This window comes from Hydra vulgaris, chromosome 05 (assembly GCF_038396675.1).
Source record: "Hydra vulgaris chromosome 05, alternate assembly HydraT2T_AEP".
NCBI lineage: Eukaryota > Metazoa > Cnidaria > Hydrozoa > Anthoathecata > Hydridae > Hydra > Hydra vulgaris.
The window spans coordinates 35,635,579-35,650,000 of record NC_088924.1 but is presented as its reverse complement, the minus strand read 5'-3'; the positions used below and the strand labels follow the sequence as shown (position 1 = coordinate 35,650,000).

General features: G+C 28.1%; 1 protein-coding gene across 2 annotated transcripts in view; it reads right to left on the bottom strand.

Moving 5' to 3' along the window:
• The window catches only part of LOC100213470 (tyrosine-protein kinase BAZ1B), an 88,639-nt gene that overhangs the window by 27,805 nt on the left and 46,412 nt on the right, over positions 1-14,422 (bottom strand). For both annotated transcript variants that reach the window (XM_065798030.1, XM_065798031.1), the window contains exons 20-22: positions 9,285-9,768; positions 8,266-8,379; positions 7,957-8,154 (exon numbers count right to left, since the gene is read on the bottom strand). In XM_065798030.1, coding sequence (XP_065654102.1) covers positions 7,957-8,154; positions 8,266-8,379; positions 9,285-9,768 — 796 coding nt within the window. The remainder of the gene's footprint in view (positions 1-7,956; positions 8,155-8,265; positions 8,380-9,284; positions 9,769-14,422) is intronic.

Genomic DNA, 14,422 nt, shown 5'->3' with positions numbered 1-14,422 from the left:
ACTAATTAAATATGTTTTAATAAAACAAATTATTTATGCTGGTAATTATTCTATTCCAATTTTTCTTTGCACAGTAATAATTTTATTTACTCTAAGTTAAGTTTAAGTACTCTTTTTTGCTTCCAGCTACAACTTCTCTGAAAAACCACCTTCAAAACAAGCATTCTGAGCAGTACGCTAAGCTAACTGAAACTCCGCCGGCAAAAGGATGCAAAAGTGACGGTTTACTAACTTTACCGACTCTAATATACCAGCAGTAACAGATATATTAAAAAAGAAACAGTTAAAAAAGAGACAGCTGAAAGTAAATTGTGTTGGGATATTATTGATTAATTTTGGAGAAATGATTGCCTTAGACCACAAACCATTATCACTTGTTGAACAAGTTGGCTTCAAGCTTATGGAAAAGGCAGTACCGCAATACAAAATACCTTGTCACACCTACATGACTGAGAAAATTATCCCCAATATATTTAATCGAATTTGTACTAAAATTGAAGCTAGTATTTCACAAGCAATATATAAAAGTGCTTAATGCACTTATAACTGTATATAAATGCATAGCTTGATAAATCATAATAAAGCCTGTAGGCAAAATTATCATAAAGAATTTTTTTTAGGAAACTTTATATAATAAATTTATGAAAAGATGACTTTTTAGTTTTAAAATTGCTTTTAAACAAAAGTTTTTTCCTTACGATTAATCTTATAGATTGATCTTAGAAATGAACTTCAAATAGAAATGGTTAACTAGTTTATGAGTAGTAGGTGAAGATTTTGTTAAAGCCAAAATTTAGAGATGTAGTCAAGACAGTAAAGACCAAGACCAAGACATTTGAGCTCAAGACCAAGACCAAGACTGAATGCTTCAAGACCAAGACTGAATGCTTCAAGACCAAGACCAAGACATCAAAAAAGGTTTATTTAAAATTCTCCTCACATAAAATTTCAGTTAGAACCTTGTCAAACCAACGCGACAAACTCCCATTGAGAACAGGAAGTTACGTCAATCTACGGTTTATTATTAATAACTAATCCATTCATTGAGTTGATATTTTTTGTAAGAATCAAGAAAGTAAAAGACAGTAGAGGTCTGAGACTAAGACCAAGACCAATTCTCTAGGTTTTCAAGATCATGACTAAGACCAAGAGTTTAGGCTTCAAGACCAATACCAAGACAGTTAAATATGAGTCTCAAAGTGTCTAGTGACGAAGACTTTGGTCTCGAGACCTACATCTCTGCCAAAATCTTAAAAAAAAAAATTGTTGATAATTTTTTTTTTTAGATCCATAAACAATTGCCCCCTCATTAAAAAAAAAACAACAACAACAACTCAGTTGTGAGAAAGTATTAAACGATGTTGTGTGTGTTTTATAATGAATGTTTTAAGAAATACATAGTATAATTTTTTTTAAATAAGTAATTTTTTTTTTTTCAAACAACATTGAAATTTTTATAATTTTTTTTATATAAACAATTTTTTATATTATATATCAATATCGTTTAACTTAAAGACATTTCATAAATATTTTATAAAGATGAAGACTTGAAATGATTTTTAACATGGTTTCAAATTAAATTAAATTATAATGCACTAGTTTATAATACGCAACTGATGTGATTTAAATTTTCACAATATAAATATGCATATTGAGTAAAGTTTACTTTACTCAATACACATATTTGCATTACACTTGTCCATCATGCAACAAAACCTCATAACAACTGCTGCCTGACAACTACTACTACTACTACTACTACTACTACTACTACTACTACTACTACTACTACTACTACTACTACTACTACTACTACTACTACTACTACTACCACTACTGCTATTACAAGTATTTGAACACTACCAACCATTACCATATTATACAACTATTATTTTTTTTATTAATTTGTTATAATTAGTATTAGTAGTAGTAGTTGTTGTTGCAGTAGTACAGGCCTTTATAGGAAGGTGTGCAATGACACACCATTATATGACCATGCAAATAATAACTTTATTTTGACAATTTAACCACAGCTATTTATATTTTAAAAATCCGCTGAATAACAAAGATTTTATATCGTATTTATATGCTAGAAATAAATAACATTGAAACTTTTACCAATGATTTTTATATTAGCGAAACACTTTTAAATAAAGTAACATTATACATAATATAGTAACATATATATACAAATAAAGTATTAATAATTTTTTAAGTTTTATTTTACAAATTATATAAGTATGTACTTTTATATATTAGGGATGTACCCCAATTCCAGCCGGAATTTGTGACTTTTAGGTCATTCTGGTTCCAGCCGGAATTACAATATTTCAGGCCAAAATGCCAGAATTTATTTTTTTACCTTTCTTTTTAGGACATGCAACACATACTTTGTAAATTAAATCAAAAAATCCTTGTCGTAAACCTGGAACTATAGGTAAACCTGGGTAAAAAATACAAACTTTTTAAGAAACACAATGTAATTTTATTTGCAGTAATCAGTTATGTTAGGATTTCTAGAAGTTTAGGAATATTGTGGTGAAAAAGAGGTGCTATCTAGTTTTGAGCAGTTATTTCATCAAAAATGTTACCTGAGAAAAGTTTTATTTTAAACGTTACTTAAATTTTAAATAATTACAAAGTATAGGATGCCCAATACCGTAAATATTTCAATTTTAATTTATACGGAAAAGAAAAAAATATAATTTTAAATATAAATATTACGCAGGTTAAAACTTTCAATAAATAAAAATATAAGAAACAAATAAAAACAACATATCAGATTTAAATAAACAAGAATCAAATTAATGAAATAGGTTATATATATTATAGGTTATAAATATATATTATGGTCATGATGCTGAGGTGCAGGATTTACTTTCAATCTTGAAGGTACATAAATATAATTCTTGTTCCGGCCAGAATTCCGACAAATCCGGTTCTGGTCAGAATTCAAAATTTCCAATCCGGTACACCCCTAATATATATTTAAATTTTATAAACAACATCTTTTTTAGACAATGTTAGTCTCTTTAAAGGAATTTGTTTCCAATCCCATTAGGGTTAGAGTTAAGGGAAAAATCATTAAAGTCATTACACTCAAAAAGATTTAAAAATATCATTGGAAAAAAGGAACAAATATTTTTGAATGCCATTACGATTAAATAACTTAAACCTTTACTAATGTTTTAGAAAAAAATTGTAAGAAAAAAAAATAATAAAAAAAATAAATGTATGTTTAAAAAGTGTTGAAAACAAATAAATGTGTGTTTAAAAAAGGCAAAAATATTAAGACTTTAATAATATTTTTGCTTTTTTTTTTTCATGCGTAATTGTTAACTATAGTTAACACATGCTATAGTATGTGTTTAAACTTGTGTTGCAGTTTATAGTATTTAAATTCTTAAATTAGTAAAAAAAAAAAAAACACAATAATTTAAATTAAGTTGGCATTTTTATTAAACAACCATTAAAAGTAAGTTTTTAGTTTATTTAAAATGGTTTTCCATAATATTATAAAAAATGAGTAAAGATGAAAGATTCAAAGTTAATTTATTCCAAACTTAGTTAAAAACTTGATTTAAACAATCTTAAGATTTTATTTTTTGCGTTTTGTTTGTTTATTAGTTAAGTTATAATTTCATTTTTTGTTTTTTAGTTTTAGATAGGTTTTTTTTATTTTATCTTTTATCAAGATTACTTTTTTTCAAATAAAGTTTTTTTCTAAGTCACAAGGAATAGATTGAAAAATGTTTTTTCATTGGTTATTTTTTTAAACTGTTTTTTTAGGTGCATTTTTGAAATATTCAAATTCTAAAACCATGTTATCTTGGTCAAATTGTCAAAACAAAGTTATTATTTGCGTGGTCATATAATGGCAAGTGATCGCACACCTTCCTGTGAAAGCCTGTAGTAGCAGTAATAGTAGTTGTAAACAAACAGGGTTAATACTTGACCAGGGCCGGGTTTGATAAAAAATAGGCTGAGTCAAGGTTAAGACTGGGGTTGTGACCGGGGCTGCATAAAAATTGATACATCCTAAAATTATAACATTATGAAACTCATATTACACTTTATATACACATACTTATATGTCATCATGATCAACATGATTATCATAATCATGATCATCATCAGCTATTTATGGTGTTTTATGTTATTTCAGCTTTTCTCTAATATAAACATTCTCAAGTATCTTCTTTCCTTAACTAAAGCTCATTCATACTAGTAAGTGACCGGGGTTAATATTTGACCTAGCAAGGGCCGGGTTTGTGACTGGGGCTGCATAAACATTTATACATCCTAAAGTATTTTTTTTAAATTAAAAATTCATGTTATACTTTATATATATGCATATATAAACATCATTATGATCATTATGGTCATCGTAATCATCATTACCACCATCATGATGATGATGACAATCATTATCATCATAATCATCATCAGGCTTTAGCCTTTCTCTTTTATGCTGTTTCTCTAATATAAACAATCTAGAGCATTTTTTTTTTAATTACTAAACTAAAGCTCAATTATACAATATGTAAAGGATTCTTTTCAAGTTTTCTTACTTCTACCACTACCATTTTCTACTGAAGCTGTTACCTCTCTACATGCTGATACCAAAATCACTTTAATCTTTTCTAACAAATGTTGTTCGATACAACGTTTTTTCTAATCTGTCTAAGATTATGCCTCCTTTTCTTGCCTTGCTAAAGTCACACCACACATCCATCTGACCATCTTCTCTTTCGGCAAATACTACACCATATAAATACTAAAGTTTATATAACAATGAAAAGATCTATATCTTTAGATAGTATTTATGGATATAAATATATACCTTTGCTATTTATTAGCTACGTATATATTTAATAGCAAACGTATATATTTATATCCATAATATGTATGCATAAAGCACATCTTGGAAGTTTTTATTCCTTCTCTTTAAGTTTAAGTCAGGCCTCATTCTACTCCACATTTTTCACCATCTTGACCAGTTGCTTTATTAAACATTAATCTTTTTTTTCAACTTTTTTACAAGAACATCTCTCTTAAGAACAAATGTCCTTTTATTATTGCAAGAAGCCAATGTAAAAAAGTCCTGTCTGATGTTAAGCTCTGTTGTTCTCAGTTTACTAAATCTTGTATCTTATCTCAGATGTTAGGTTCTAGAGAAATTTGGTTAGTCTTCAATAGTGTCATTAACTAAAGTAAGTCTAACATTTAATCTCTAATTCATGTGTCTGATCTTTTTACTTTTCCCCAGAATAAAGCAGAGTTATTTGCAAAGAAACCTTACTCTATTGACTTTTAAATATAATGGCCATACTCTTCCTGACAGTTAAACAGATTAACCCATTGTTAAACATCCAAACACTCTGGCTTCCAATGCTAAAGTTAATTCACAATTAAACACTTTTACAGTTTGTGCTCCAGACAAGATTTTTATCACAGTCTTAAAAAAGTGTTCTCCAGAACTCTCTTCAATTTTTGCTAAACTTATAAAAACTGCTAAATAAGTGGTTCCCATTTTTCAAAACTCTAAAAAACACTTTGACTTCTCCAACTATACTACAATTAGGTTTCAATCTGTTATTAGTTTCTTTATATAAAGGTTTTGAGAATTAAATTATTTCCTTTTAATTGCAGTATTAAAGATATTCTTGAAAGACTACATTCTTCTTTATTTCAAGTAACTTTAAAGGTACCACAAGGTTAATAAATAACGGCATTCATGAAATCTAAAGTGGCTCTATTTGCTGAAGACTCAATTTTATACTCTTGTCTTGACAAAAAATCTCCACTTTTAAATTTCTTAGAACAAGCAGCCGATTTTAAATCTGATCTTTCTTATGTAACAGCCTGAAAATGAATTTAAATTCTGGATGTAAAATCCACAACTTTTGTTAGACAACAAAACTCATTTATTTACTGTAAAAAACATTGCAGTATTGTTGGCATTCCTATATTGACAAATAACAACCCTTTTACTACTCTAAAAGCACATTCTAAATATAATTAGACCTACTTTATCTGCCAAGCTTGAGCCACTCTCCCATTATTGTAAGGTTACATTTCTTTCTATTTTCTACAAATACAATCATGGTCAATGCTCAAACGAGCTATAATCTCTATAACGATAAACCAAAACTAATTCTTGCTTGGGTTTTTATTCAACAAGTTGCATCTGTTTACTGTATCTGTCCCTACATGCTATAAAAACTTTTATTAATCCAGTTTTTTTTTCCTTGAACATCATAAAAAAAAACTTTATATCTCTTACCCACCTTCATGTTTTCCTTTTTTATACAACTTGCAACTTTATAAGTCTTTAGTTAGTTGTTTCCTAGTATTTTAACTTATTCTCTATTTTAAAGTAACTTGTAACTTAAGAGTGGCTGCTTGCAATCTTGTTGGAAGTAAATTAGAGTTTAAGAATATATAAATGCATGCCAGTAAATAATAAATAGTAAATGAAGCATAAAATTATAATATATTAAGTATTATAAATTTTTTTTAGCCCCGGCTATCAACCCCTGCTAAATCTTATAATTTTGCCAGGGCCAGGTTTCCAAAAAGTCTCATTTTTAGCCTGGGCCAGGGCCCCAGTCACTTACTAATTCATACCATATGTAATGCACTCTCTCCAAGCTTTCTTACTTCTACCACCACCTTTTTCTCCTAAAGCTGCACCTCTCAACATGCTGATACTCAAACCACCTTAATCTTTTCTGACAAACCTTGTTCAATACACTATTTTTTTTCTTGTTTTTTTGATTCATGCCACACATACTAATCATCGTCTTCTCTTTTGGCAAATACTACACCATGTAAATACTAAAGTTTATATAAATATATAAAGATATTGGATGCCAGCATATAAATAAATAGCAAACATATATGCTAATATCCATATATATCCATATTATGTATACCTAAATGCGCCTAAAATCAAGCCTCATTCTACTCCATAATTTTCACCATCTTGTGCAGTTGCTATATTAAATTGTAGCCATTTTTTTCATCTTTTTCATTATTGCTAGAAATCAACGAAAAAAGGTCATGTCTGATGCTAAGCTTTATTATTCTTAGTTTTTTTTATAAAAAGTTTATGAGTTTATTAAATTATTTCTTTCTAACTGCAGTTTTTAAAATTATCCACAAAGACCAACTTTTGACAAATAACAACCCTTTCATTATGAGACAAGCTTGGGTTACTCTCCAATTGTTGTAAGCATCTCTTTATCTTTTCTACAAATACTATGATCATCTCTAGTTCAATCAATCAAAACTTGTTCTTGCTTGGCTCGTCATTCAGCTACAACTTTTAAAGTCTTGTCAACCATTTCCTTGCTCTTTAACCATATCCTTTGTTTTCTAATAATTCCGAAACCTAATAGTGGTTGCTTGCAATTTTGTTGGAAAAAAATCATTTAAATATATATATATATATATATATATATATATATATATATATATATATATATATATATATATATATATATATATATATATATATATATATATATGCGCCAGTATTTAATAATTAGAACATCTGTGCATAAATTTATAATTAAATTATAATTAAATTAGCCCTGGCTATCAACCCCTATTAAATCTTATTGTTTTTCCAGGGCTGGGATTGTAAAAAATCCCATATTTAGCCAGGGCCCAAGTCACTTACTAAGTAGTAGTAATAATAGTAGTTGTAGCAGTAGCAGCAGCAACAGTATATTCCCTTTTATGTAAATTTAAACATTTTTAAAAAAACTTTTATTAAAATAACTTTTTTTTCACCTAAAAGTAAGTAAAAGGAGTAAAAACATAACACAAAACTTAATATAATATGCATTACTAGTTACATATTATATTTAGCATATTATATATAACATTTAGTATTTCCTATGTGTCTCTACTAAATCAAAGCAATGTAATGACAATAAAAATACTTACTGAATTTTCAGAAGATTTATTCCAATTTACACTATTTTCAAATACACCAAAAAGTGTGTGAAGTTTTGATAGTGTCAAAGCTGATTCTACAGCTTTCACCCACTCATCAACAAAATTGTTACTTTGAGTATTAGAAGCCATAAAGTGGTTCAAAAAACGAGGATATACAGTTGTGTGAATTTTCAATATGTATTCTTTCTAAGATATAAAGAAATAAAAAATAATAATTTTACTAATAATAAAAATAATAATAACACAGATAACAAGTTATAAAAATAATAATAATTTAATAATGGTAAATTTACACACAATCTCTTGAAGCTGTTTTGTAGCAGCCATTTTACCAATCCATTCATTTACATCAGGTTCATCAAGTTCCCCTAAATTACCAGCAACAATTTTTCTTGCAGCCTCAGCTACATCCTATAAATAAAGACTTAAACATAATTTTTCACAACTTCTAGAAAACTACAGAATAAATTATTTAAAAAAATCCAAAATATAGTATGAATATATTTCATAAAAATGATCTAAACATGCATGCAGAACGGTATCACATATGTCGTTTGCATCAATTTAGAATACTTATTTTACAAATACTTTAAACAATCAATGATATAATTAGAACATTGTTTCCCAAATACATAATTCATTTTTTAATTCAATTTTTTTTCAGGATAAAAATTTTGCTATTAAAAACTTTTAATAAATCTAAAAATTAAAAATGGTATCTTGGAACTTTGGATCAAAGTGTATACTTTACACTACAAATTTGAAGTAAATAGTTTATAAAAAAATAAATAATACAAAAATATTTATTTAAACCAACTAAATAGTTCAGAAGAATTTATGAGCCTTATATATATATAATATATATAATATATATATATATATATATATATATATATATATATATATATATATATATATATATATATATATATATATATATATATTTATAATATATATATATATGAATTTAAATTTTTACATTTATATTTAGATTTATTTCAAGATTTTGAACTTGTTTAATTTTTTTATATATATATTATATATATAAAAAAACTAAACAAATTCAAAATCTTGAAATAAATCTAAATCTAAATATAAAAACTTAAATTCACTTTACAAAATCCAGACCTTGTTATGGGTTTATATTGCATAGCACTATAGCGTAGCTCATACAACATAAAATATACTATACCTGGCTTTCAGTTTTTTAATTACCTTGATAGATTGGTAATTACCTTAAAAAATAGTAGTAAAAAAAAAGCGAACAAGTAATACTTTTTTAAAAACTAAACTAAAAATAAAAATGAATGAATTACCTCTTTAAGAGACTTTATTGATGCTAAATGGGCATCTTCTTCAATAGTCTTTTCTTCTTTGTTATCTGACAATTCATTGTTTCTGGATGTAGAGGATTGGCTTTTCAAGACTGTTAATTCATTAATAGCATTTTCTTGAATAGGATGTAAGCTATTACCAAGATCAGAAGATACTTTTGACTCCATATTTGATTTTTCTTTGTAATTTTCATTCCCATTAATAAGAACAGAACAATTATTTTCTGATTTCTGTGTAACAAACTTTTCATTATTTATAGTGTCTTCAGATTTTTTATTATCTTCCTGCTGTTCTTCTTCCACCTGTCTATTGTTATTCTTAGCATCAGGGTTTTCAACAGAACTTGCATCAGAATTACAATTTAAACTTGAAACTTCTGTTAATAACACTGGAGGATTGATTGAATAAGTTTCATTCTTTTTCGATGTTGTTATAACATTTTTTAGATGTTCTTGAGTTCTTTTTCTTGATTAAAAAAATATTCAAAATTACTTTTAAATGGTTGAATTATTATTACTAAAATTTGTCATTTTTAATATATATATATATATATATATATATATATATATATATATATATATATATATATATATATATATATATATATATTAGGGATATGACTTTTTAATTTTTTTTCAAATAAAATGTTTCCTGTATCATAAATCGATGAACTTTTACCTAAAATCATGAAAAAAGGCCCAAATAGCTTTCTGCAACAAAAAAAGGTCACCCCCAAAATAAAAATTTGATTTACCATTTTTATACATTCATTTTTGACCGATGTTTTAATCTTAAGCTTAATTCTCAGCTTAATTCTATTTATTTCATTATTTTGTTATGAATTTATAAATATAACGCCGCACGTTACCATGGCAACGAAACGGCCGTGTGCCGGCAAATACTTGGAATTGTTATGTGATGACGTCATTGTGTTACCACGGTGATATAGACGACTGTAACAGACTGTAGAAGATTATAGAACTTAGTAGAACATTCTGGAAGCTCTAAATAATTATATAAGCGAGCTGCTGTCAGAGCTCAGTGTTGATAATGTGAATAGTTCTATGAAGTACTCTGCGTGTAACTGAGCTAATAAGGAACTACTGTAGCGAACTAAAGACGCTGTAAGTGTACGAAGTATAAGTAGTTGTAGCATTATCGTTAGGATACGGACTGGATTATCGAACTGTTATCAACATTGACTGGATTATCGAACTATAATTGGATTACTATACAGTTAAAGTATTTTATTAATTAAACGACTTTATTAAACGGATATTTACGCTCAGCTATCCGTAAAGTCGTAACAATATTATATGATGTCTCACAAGAAAAGTCATACCACAGTAACAAAGAACAAGAAGACTTGGACTAAAAATTTGGTGAGATTTCAAGAGTCACACAGAAGAAGAGGAAGCGTGGCTGTAGAAGAACATTCACTCGATGAAAAATCCAGAATACCACTTCAATTGCAGATCGTAGGAAGATACCAGTTTCTCGGAGCATATGTTAAAGGAAGAAAAGAACGAATAGACCAAATTTCTAAGGAAATTACAAAATTGTGGGACAATAAACTGAATTTTCCACGTGTGTCTGATCAAGTGATAAGAGCAAAGCTTATGAAGGTGCTGAAGGTCTATGATGAATGTGTCAAGCGTGGAAAATATGATGTTCTCAATGCATTATTTGACATCACGAAAGTGAATGGCCAGTGGTTATCCTCGGAAGATAAACGTCTATACCACCTACAAAAAGAAAGTAAAGGACAGGTGGGGTACTCAACAGGACAAGTGGCAAGTAAAGAAACCATTCACCCTTCCAAGAGAAGGAAAGTCCAGTCTGGAACAGCAATACCTTCCACATCACAAGTCCTGTCTACCACAGACAGTGGTACTGAATCTGAAAACTGCAAAAGTAAGAGTGAAGATGATGAAGACGACGACGGTGATAAAGACGATGATGAGGACACTCAGAAAAAAACTAGAAAGCACTACAAAAGTAAATTTGCTGTAAGTATGGTTACATCAAGTGGAGTTTCCACAAAGAAAGCTGCTAAAATATGCAATGTATTATCACAACAAGGTATTGATATTCCAACTCCAAGTCAATCAGCAATTTACAAGTCCATATTCAAAGAGGCAGGTAAATTAAAAAAAGAAATGATACAACAACTTAAAATGGAACAGTGGTCCTTACACTTTGACGGCAAACGAATACATGATAAGGAATATCAGGTAGTTGTACTTCAGAATGAAAGAACTGACGTGAAACTTGATGCACTGCGTTTAAAAGATGGCAAAGCTGAAACTGTTGCTGAAAAAATTGCCAAACTTATTGATGAATACAATTTGTGGAATTCAATTAAGATGATCATTACTGATACAACAAACGTCAATACTGGGAAGAGAAATGGAGTTGTTGTGAAGTTGCAACGTATGTTTAAATTAAAGGGTGTCACAATACCACAATTTATCGGTTGTCAGCATCACGTACTAGACAGGATTCTCCGTCTGGTGATGGACGAAGAACTTGGGGGTGATACCAAATCTCCAAACATTGAATACCCATTTGTGTCTGAACTGTTGAATAAGTATGATGAACTGAAGGATAAGTTTGTGAATGGAACTGTAGAAATTCTTGATAAATCAGGGTGGAGAGACGATATGAAGTTTTTGTACCATTTAACAAGAGTGTTTAGGTTCTATGAAGAACAAAGAAACTTCCCTCTGATTCACTTTCAGAACATTCCTAATATGAGCAATGCCAGATGGAACTCAAGAGCCATTCTCGCCATTCTGGCGTTCATTCTTATGCCTGAAGCGAGAAAGAATTTGGAGAAGGTTTGCAGGTTCATTTCATATGAGTGGGCAGAACATTGGTTTAGTAGTCAAAAGTACAATGACAATGACTTCAAGAATTTATCTGATGTATTGAAGCCTTACAAAAAGGCATTGCAGTCATTCAAAAATCACTGGAAGAAAGAGCCATCCGTCATCGACATACCACGAAGTAATCAGATAGCTGAACGTGCAATCAAGGTGATGCAAGGCTTGTATGCTTCCTGCAGAAAGAAAGACAAACTGCAACTTCGATTCATTCTAAGTAATAAGCGCTAGACTCTTTATGAGACGTGAGCATCATGTGACCCATGTACTAAACACAGTAGGCCTATAGACACAGACAGTTATGTATATTGTTGTACTAGACGCTTTGATACTGTTAATTTTGTAATACTTGTATAATTATATATCACATAATGTCTTTTGTTATATCACAGTACATGTTGCATAAATAAATAAAATAACAACAGGAGTATGACTCTTACAACATCTTCAGCCTTTAATATTCATTTACTGTACAAAAGTGTACCTATTGAAAATTCGATTTTTTGGTTTGGGGTGACCTTTTTTCAAAATATGTCAAAATGAAACATCTATTCGTTCTTTTTACATAAAAGTTCATTGAATTACGATACAGGCCTAGTAGGTTGCAAAAAAGTCATATCCCTAATATATATATATATATATATATATATATATATATATATATATATATATATATATATATATATATATATATATATATATATATATATATATATATATATATATATATATATATATATATATATATATATATATATAGTATATTCACTATATTAATTCATTATTATAATCACATTTTTAGAGATACACACCTCAGGATAACAACCCATAATAAAAAACCTTGGCAGCTTTAATAATAATTTAAAATTTTAGCCATGTTTATTTTAAATCCTTTTTTTTTTTTGAGAACAAAAAAAAAATTATAATAAATATATTTTTCATTAAACAGATTGCTTGTCTAAAAAAATTGATAGAAATTTTTTTTTTTTGTTTGCCATGTTTTTATTTGTACCTACAATAAATGTACCTTTTTGTCTTAGTCATTGTATTTTGAATCTACACCAACATCTAGCATCAGCTCTGAAGAAAACTCGCCTGCAGCCAACCTTCAACAATATAGTAACAAACTCCAACCAGCACACAAAATAAAAATTAGAAGGCAGACAGTCAATTCAAAAAAAAAAAAATTTTTTCTAAATATTTTGATTTTTGTTTCATAAATAATACCAAACTTTTGAAATAAAAAAATACTTTATGCACTAAAAGTATTATTTTAGACAAAATTTTATATCAAATCAGCTTTTTTTTAATGAAAACTCACAACAAAGTTTCACAGTAAATAACTAATGCTCCAATAAAATAGTTCACAATTAACAGTTTGAAATAACATTGTCATATGTTATACGTTACATCATCATGTGTCTAAAATAGTTCACATGAGCAGATTAATAAGAGAGTTTAAAAAAAGGAGGTTTGTCAACATCGAAGTAATTTTAGATGTTTAATATTTTTGTACATAAAATAATTAAACTTTTTTTTAAATTATTAAAAAAAAAAAATACAAAACTTTTGTAGTTTATTACCCCCTTATACTTTACAATGTATGAAGATATTTTTAACTTTTAAATGTTATTACTATGTTCGAGTGTTTCAAGTAATTTAAAATATACAACTAAGTGAAACTCTAAATGAATAGAAGCTGTTGTGTTAAAAATTCACACACTATATAAATAGAAACTGTTGAGTTAACAATTCACACAGCACATGAATAGAAACTTTTGAGTTAATAAGCCTTATGCTACATAAAGCTGTTAATTAACTGCTGTTAAATTAACAAGTCACATGCTACATAAAGCTTTTGAATTAACAAGTCACATGCAACATATGATGTGTGAGATGTTGGTTAACAAGTCACATGCTACATTAAGCTGTTGAGTTAACAAGTCACATAAAAGCCACATAAGCTACATAAAACTGTTAAGAACAACATTAAGCATTTTATGCATTTTTACAAAATGAACTTTAATTGATATTTAATTTTTTTTCTGATTGAAATGAATTTATTGCTGATACTGCCCTTTAAAAATACTGATATTTTGAAGTCCTACATACATTCTTCAGGTCTAAAGTCCTATATAACTAGTATATTAGGATAAATTTTTTAATCGCTATTCTCCTAAAAGTCTCACTCATTCAGTAGTAGTTTTGTTGTTTGACAGAATTTGAAGCAATTT